This window comes from Salvia miltiorrhiza, chromosome 1 (genome assembly GCF_028751815.1).
Source record: "Salvia miltiorrhiza cultivar Shanhuang (shh) chromosome 1, IMPLAD_Smil_shh, whole genome shotgun sequence".
Lineage (NCBI taxonomy): Eukaryota > Viridiplantae > Streptophyta > Magnoliopsida > Lamiales > Lamiaceae > Salvia > Salvia miltiorrhiza.
Window position 1 is genome coordinate 48782193 of NC_080387.1, and position 8689 is coordinate 48790881.

Here is an 8689-nt window from a genome sequence, read left to right on the forward strand (position 1 = left end):
TTAGTTTTATTTATAAAAATAAATCTCATCTTTTCAACAAAATCAATTATTTGAATGTGCATAAGAACTTTATTTTAAAATTTATATTCAAACAAAATGACCGTATAAATATGATTTAAATATTCATTCAAAAATATATTAAACTATATGCAAATAAATAGTTTTGTACATCTTAGAATATTATGATACATAATGATGCTCATTATCATTTACTTGCTTTTGATATTTGATGATTTATATATTTATGCACAATATCAATTATAAATAATTAATTGGTATTTCAAAAATAAAAAAGTTCAAATATTTTAAGATTCATGTATTTATTGAGATTATGTCGTTCATAACTTTAATATTTTTGATTGAGATCCATGTTTACATTTGTTTATATTTAATATGTATATTTATTTATTTATTTAAAATATCGTTTACTTTCAATATCGATCGTGCATCGCACGAGCGGGCATACTAGTAGTGACAAAAATAGTACAATCCAAAACTATATATACTGCATTTGGTATTTTGTGATAATCACTTTGCAATTGTCAAGTCTAGCTTTATCGCAAACTAACTGATGTAGATCGACTGTATTATTATTGCAAATGCAGACGTTAGATTTAATTATTTCATTGAGATACTAATTATTTCTTTTGACATATGAGACATACTATATAATATATATCATGATTCGTGAATTGGCGAATTAAATATACTAGTACAAAAGTTTCTAATAATATATAACATAATAGATCGTATCAAAATAAAATGGAAACTAAATACAACTCACATGTGGTGTTACTCGAATCAAGGACCTCTTATATAGAGAGATTTTTAATATCTTAATTAATTTTGACATTTGAACTAGAGTTCATCGATCATACGTCAGATTTAATTAATTTGGTTATAAAATAAAAGGTTTAATTGCTGTAAATTATTGAATTTTCACTAAAATTATGATTTACATATAAACTTTAAAATGAATTGTGGTAATTACTGAAGTTTTATTAAATTATGATTTTGCATACAATTTTTTTAAAAAATTGCGTTGTAATATTACCAAACTATTAATTTAATCTGATTTTACTATCAATTGAGATTCCGACCAAATTTAATACTCCCTCCTCCGTCCACAAGAAATAGTTCTTTTTGCCATTTTGGGATTTCCACAAAAATTAGTCTCTTTCCACTTTTAGAAATTAATAATCACATGGTGGGCTCATTTCTCCAATCACAATACAATAGTATTACATTACATCATTTCTCCACTTACAATAAACTAAACCATTTTCATTAAAATCTGTGTCGTCTCCTTCTAAGACTATTTTTGGTGGACGAAGGAAGTACTAACATGACTAACAGAATAATATGAACTTGCATAGTTTTGAATAGGGCTAATTTCCGCTAAATCCATATTTTTTTTTTCCAATTTTCGGTTATTTTCCATGACAAAAAAAAAAAAAATCTACTTTGAAATCCATGAATTGAAAAATCGATTGGAAATTTTCCCCGCGTCCGATTTTCGGCCATCGCTGAAATGACTCTGATCCCATGTGTCCACATTTATTCCAGGTGTTAAAATAAAAGCATGACATGACTGCCACATAAGATACATTTTCCACCCTGCAATTCCCCCTAATTTTCCCTAATATTATACGAAAAGACCCAACGCCACTGGCGGCGGCGTGCGCAACGGCGGCGTTGGCAGGTTCTATGGCTGGCCTTCCTCGCGAATTGTTAGGGTTTTGCGAGCATCCGGTGGGAAGGATAGGTATAGCAAGGTGTTGACATCGAAGGGGCTTCAAGACCGGCGGGTGAGGCTGTCGGTGAACACCGCCATCCAATTCTACGATCTGCAAGATCGATTGGGGGTACGATCAACCAAGCAAGGCGGTGGAGTGGCTGCTCAAGGCGGGCGGCGGCGAGCTCGATTGCGGAGCTGCCGCCGATGAACACCTCGTTCCTCGACACACCCAAGCAGCTGAGCGATGAGAAGAGGCCGAGCACCGCCGGCAGCGATCAGCTCTGCTACGACTCCGCTGAGATCGAATTACTCCCAGTAGCAGCAGATGACCAAATCGTCGGCGTGCAACATCACTTCTGAAACCAGCAATGGTTTGGGGCTGTCTCTGTCTAGATCTGATAGCCGAATCAAGGCACGAGAGCGGACCAAGGAGCGAGTCGCGGAGAAGGAGAAGGAGAATGAGCCGACTCACACGGGTCTCTGAACCCTATCTCTCACACCACTTCCTTCACGGAGCTCTTGAATGGCGGATGAAGAGGAGAAGGGAGATAAATGTGGCAGCCATGTCATGCTTTTATTGCAGAGGTGAAAAAGATATCTTGTGTGGCATTGCAGAGGTGGAAAAGATATCTTATGTGGCAGCCATGTCATGCTTTTATATTAACACGTGGAATAAATGTGGACACATGGGATCAGAGTCATTTCGGCGATGGCCGGAAATTGAACGCGGGGGAAATTTCCAATCGATTTTCCAATTCATGGATTCTAAAGTAGATTTTTTTTTTGTCATGGGAAATAATCGAAAATTGGAAAAGTATATGGATTTAGCGGTAATTAGCCCTTTTGAATAATGGTTGTGACATGCCATGCATGACATGCGTTATTTTATTCTCTTGCCGATTATGTCATGTCAATTACTCGAATAGTCATGTTAATAATAAATTTGATCAAAATCTCAATTAGTAGCAAAATCATATTAAAATCAATAGTTCAGTAATTGTCATGTTATATTTTTTAAAGTTTGTATGTAAAATCAGAATTTGATGAAAGTTACAATAATGACTAGCTACAATTACCTTTTAAAATTGATATGTAAATTAAAATTTGCTAAAAATTAAAAATTTTATAAGCAATAAACTCTAAAATAATTAATGCAATTATACTACCACTTTTTGTGAGGAAACTACCAATATACTTAATTAAAATAAAATTGAATATCGTGAAGAGTATTTCAACATTGATTATTGACTTCAGGTCGGCGAGGGATGAAGATACATTTATAGAAATGAAATCATAATGCCAATGCTGTAGCAATTAATGCAGCAACATTTAATTGATTGACCAAACAGGTTTGGAAGTTGGAACAACTTTGCACATTAAATTGATGTGAAAGATCACATGATAAACTTTATCCATCTAAAACAAAAGTTATTATTTTGGATCGTACATGCTTCTCTTTAGTTTTATGAAAGAAAAAAAAGATAAGAATAATTTATGATGTTTAGATCATCAAGATTTATAATTAATTAATATTGAATTCAATTTTTAAAAGTAGCGAAATTTTTAATTTATAAAATTCAAACATTTACACAACGAATTAATATGTGTTCTACATACAATTCATATATTTAGTTGATTCGTATTTTAAATTTTATGTAATCTTTGTATTATGGGAATACTTGAACGAGGGCGATTTCTTCTTATTAGGAGTAAGCACTGGATTGATGTAGTCACTTGATTATTTATTAAACACTTATTTAGTATTCATGTTTAAAAATGAATTGATTAATAAAAGCAATATAAATAATACAATTTGACAAATAAGATAAAGTTATACTCCCTCCGTCCCACTGTATCTGAGACTCTTTCTATTTTGAGCGTCCCATTGTAAGTGAGACTATTTTCTTTTTAGATAAAAGTCACCTTTTCACTTACACACAAAATACACATTTTTTAATTCCCGTGCCCAAAAAAAATGTCTCACTTACAGTGGGACGGAGGGAGTATATGATGGAGAACATATCTAGGCTTAATCAAATGTTTGCCATTGTAGATAGATAATAATTAAGAAGGCTCGAGATAAGAGTTTGACGCGAGATAAAATTAATATTGTTATTCTTTACCTAAGAAATCGGGCATGGAAGGTCTAATAGCTATCAAATTTTTGACCAATAACTCAAATACATAATTGGACGACCTTTTTACCATCTTACTCCTTTATTCTTGTTGGAGAAAATTATAATTTAGTTTTGATTTAACACCAAAATTTCTAAATTGGTGATATATGCTGATGGTGTATCTTGTAGACTATAACTCACATGTTAGGGAGTGTGCATTTTGTGTTTACAAGAATCCAAACTAAAGATTCAGCTGAACAACTTTGCTGGAGACAACATTCAGAAGTGATAAAGATTTTCACTAAGTATGGAACACTAAGTATGGAACACAAGCTAATGGAAATATAAGGTTTTTCAAACTGATCGAAGGACTTAAGTTGACACGTGCCCATAATTATTTATGTCACGTCAACCCTGAACTCAGCGCGGGCACGAATTTGACCCAACCGTATGTTTCTCTGTGACAATAATTTTTTTCAAGATTAAATATAAAACTAAAAGAAATAATCATGCAACATGTTAATTTTTAATTTTTTCACATTTCATTATTAATTAGTAAAAATAATAAATCTGAAATTCTTTATATTATTGATAAAAAAATTAAATTTACAACATGTAATATTTCTCGCGCATCACACGGAAGGCGTACTAATTAGTACTCCCTCCGTCTCAATTTAAATAGTGTGTATTCATTTTTGAGCCGTCCCAACTAAAATGATGCGTTTCTATTTTTGGTAATAATTTTACATTATAAATAATGAGGTCCCACACACCTTTACATATTTTTTTACTACAATTTTATTCTCCTTAAATCTCGTGCTGAAAATAAGTGCACCATTTAAGTTGAGACGGAGGGAGTATTATTTATACAGATAAATTATAATTTATACAGTATGCACAGTTTCTATGACACAATCAACTGCAATTTTTTAAAAGAAAATAAACTGGAATTAATAAGACCACTTCAATCATTTTTTCATTTTTATTGAAATTGATCATACAAAAATCAGTTCAAAAGGACTTCATGGAAGCAATCATCATTAAAAAGACAGGAAAAGGAACAAGAGAAAAAGTTTAGATTGCGACTTTTTATGTTAGGTCTAAAGTTTGTTTGTGGATGTTCCACATCAATCCTCCATTTATCAGAATGATATACTACTATCTACTAAAATAATAGAAAGATTATTTACTCCTTGAAATAAAATAAAAAATTTCACGATGCTTCATTTTCGTCCGTTCTCATAAAATGTATTCAGTTTAACTTCAGTAAGTTTTTCACTCACAATAAAATGAAATCCTTACTCTTCTCACAATATATTCAACTACTTTATTAAAACTCATGATATTTAAGAATGAATACTTTCTACAAGAACGGGGGAGCATTTAATTTCTTATACTCCTTTGGTAGATAACATGTGATGCGATGCATTTGTGCCGAACGTGTAGTTTCTTATGATGATTTATGAATGGAACTTTTCTTTTCAATAATAAAAATTAAAATATATAGTTAGTATTAGGATTCAGGTAACTACACTAATGCCATGAATGGAACTTTTCTTTTCAATAATAAAAAATAAAATGTAATTAGTAATTATTAATTAATTAGGATGCAGGTAAATACACTCATGCCATGAATCATGACATTTCTTAATACACCCCAGTTAAGCAAGTTGTATTAATGGAATTTGGAGTATATTTAGATTCACCCCAGTTAAGCTATTCTATATTTGCCTTGTGTTGATAGCGATAATGTTTTATTGGGTTTAAAATGGCATTATACTTTTCAATTACATTATATTCCAGAATTTGATTTGATTTGGCCCACTTATTTAGTTGGGTTGTTCTCTGCTTAGTCCTTTTTAAACGGCCCATTATTGTCATTTCTCTATTGCTGGTAATTTTATACGGCCCATTATTGTCATTTCTAATTTCTATTGCTAGTAATTTTATACATTCTACATCGAAGGATCCACCTAATTTTGAATAATTTTGGTGGAACGACGCAATGTAAGATGACTGAAATTCTGAGAAGGATAAGGACTTCAGTTTATGATAACTTCTGATTTGCTTTTAAGAGTTGAAAAAGAAGACGGATTTAGTGGATGATTAATCATGACTTTATGTTATATTTAGCTAAAACTAGGCAATACATAATCCTTTGGTAGGGATCGGAGCTATACATTTTTTTGTAGTTTGCCCAACATTTTGGGATTAATATTTCCTATTGCTCTTCTAATTCATTTGATTTTGTAGTTTGCCCAACATGTTGCAAAAAATTTCGGAGCTATATATAAAATTACCCTTCTATTGCTCTTCTAATTCATTTGATTTTGTTATGGCCCCTAATATGGGGCATATACTAGTTGCCCACGGACCATGGTTATTTTTTACTTTTGAGTTACAATTAGGGGTTATTGTCGGAAAATACATGTAGTTTGTCAATTTTTTTTTATTTATAATATGACCTTATAATTTGACCAAAAAATGTCCTCAAGGGGACACCAAGCGGTGCGAGCTCCTGTGTGTGAATAGTGAGGTCTCGGGTTCAAACCCCACTACTCCCCCTCCCCAAGTCCCCCAAGTAAAAAAAATAGACCAAAAAATACACTAATTTTCAAATTAATCTCAATTATAACATGATATTAATTCATCATAGATGTATTAATATTTATTGTAAGTTCATATTACATTGTTATGCATAAAATATTGTTAATTGATTGATTTATTTTTATAAAAATTAAGTTAGATGATTAATTATTTTATATTAATTATTTCATTATATATATATATATATATATATATATATATATATATTTCTACATTTTCGACACACAAATGCATATATATAAATTTGATTTTAATATTATCTTAATATATTACATATATAATAAGTATTCATCTATTTAACTTATAAAATTATAAAAAATATTAGGACCAATAAATTAGAAATATATAATTGCGTGTAAAATATTAAAACCAATATATATATATATATATATATATATATATATATGCATTTGTGTGTTGAAAATGTATATAAATATATATATGTATATATATATATATATATGTGTGTGTGTTTATGTATTTTTAAATAAACAATATAATATCTTGATAGGGGTGGGCTAGAATAAAAACACATTTTTTGTATAAACTATAAACGAATTAAAATGTATGAATTCTATGTAGAACACGTATGAATTGGCTATGTAATTGTATGAATTGTGAAAAATAGATTTTTCGCTACCTTTGGGAGTCGAATTCAGGACCTGAATTCATCCAACAAGGTGATGAATCAACCTTAGATCTTGATGATCTAAGGGCTGAAAATTATTCATATTTTATACAAAAAATGTGTTTTATTCTAGTACTCCCCTATATATCAATGCTTATAATAGATCCCTAGATCCAAATCTTGACCACACATTTATGACATGTGACGCATCAAGATGCATAAAGGCATTTCAAGGCAAAATCTGGAGAGGGGTAAAATTGGAATGTAATTTTCGGATTTAATAATTAAAAAATATATTTTTTTTTTAGATTTTCTCAAAATAGATAATATTTTAGATGCATATAGTTTCACACAAAGATGCATAAAGTTTTCACATGAAATGCATAACTTTGAACAGAAAAATGCATTTAATTTTTCCAGTTTTGGTATTTTCACCACCCCACCCCATACCACCCCCCAATCCAGCCCACACCACCCCCCAACCCTCCCCATTACCACCCCCAAAAATAGGCATGTTTCACATGCATATAAAATCAAACAAAAATGCATAAAGTTTTCACATAAAAATGCATTAAATTATACAAAAAATGCATTTCATTTTAATAAATCTGGTAGTTTCGTTTTTTTTTTCTTTCAAAAACTGATTTTCTGATTGCTGGCCCACCCCACCCCCACCCACCCACCCCCCACCCCCCCACCCCCCAATTTTTTTTTATTTTTTTAAAAACTGATTTTCAAAAAAAAAAATTTGGGGGGTGGGGTGGGTGGGTGGGTGGGGGTAGGGGTGGGTCAGTGGTCAGAAAATCAGTTTAAAAAAAAAAAAAATTGGGGGGGGTGGGGTGGGGTGGGGTTCAGGGGTGTGTGGGGTGGGGTGAAATCTTATGCATTTTTATATGAAACTTTATGCATTTTTATATGAAAGTTCATGCATTCTCGTATGAAACTTTATGCATCTAAAATATACCTATTTTGTGAAAATCTATATATTTCTTTTAATTTCGAAAATTACATTCCAATTTTACCCCTCTTCACATTTTGCCTTGAAATGTCTTGCCACGTGTCACCATCTTGATGAGCCACATGTCATAAATGTGTAGTCTAGATTTGGATCTACGGATCTATTATAAGCATAGGGATCCACATGAACCCAACCCTATATATATATATATATATATATATATATATATATATATATATATATATATATAGGATGTAGCTCTATGGAGACCACTTCTTATATAGAGAATGAAGACCAAATCGATCTTGTTTAATCTAACGGTGATCATTCGTCCATCAATTATTGTAATTTTTCCATATTTATTTATTTTCCTAATTACAACTAATCTAATCTGTTATTTATGCTCAAATCTTTCCCTCACTGATCCGTCCCTCTCTCCAAACTCTCTCTCTCTCTCTCCCACACGTTCGTAGAAAATACTAATGAACATATTAATGTTCGTAGAAAAACAAACGAACATACTAATGTTCACATAGAAAATACTAATGAACGTACTAATGTTCGTTGCTATGTTCGTAGAAAAATAAATGAACATACTAATGTTCGATAATATAGCGTAGAAAAATAAATGAACAACGATA

The 8689-nt window shown here is 31.2% G+C and overlaps 1 protein-coding gene across 1 annotated transcript; it reads left to right on the forward strand.

Annotated features, from left to right (window-relative positions):
* Positions 1 to 1531: 1531 nt before the first annotated feature.
* LOC131009207 (transcription factor TCP2-like) lies at positions 1532 to 2272 on the forward strand. The gene is given in 6 exon segments (XM_057936464.1): positions 1532 to 1566; positions 1658 to 1862; positions 1864 to 1905; positions 1907 to 2089; positions 2091 to 2211; positions 2214 to 2272. Coding segments are annotated over 6 exon segments (645 nt in total).
* Positions 2273 to 8689: the final 6417 nt, after the last annotated feature.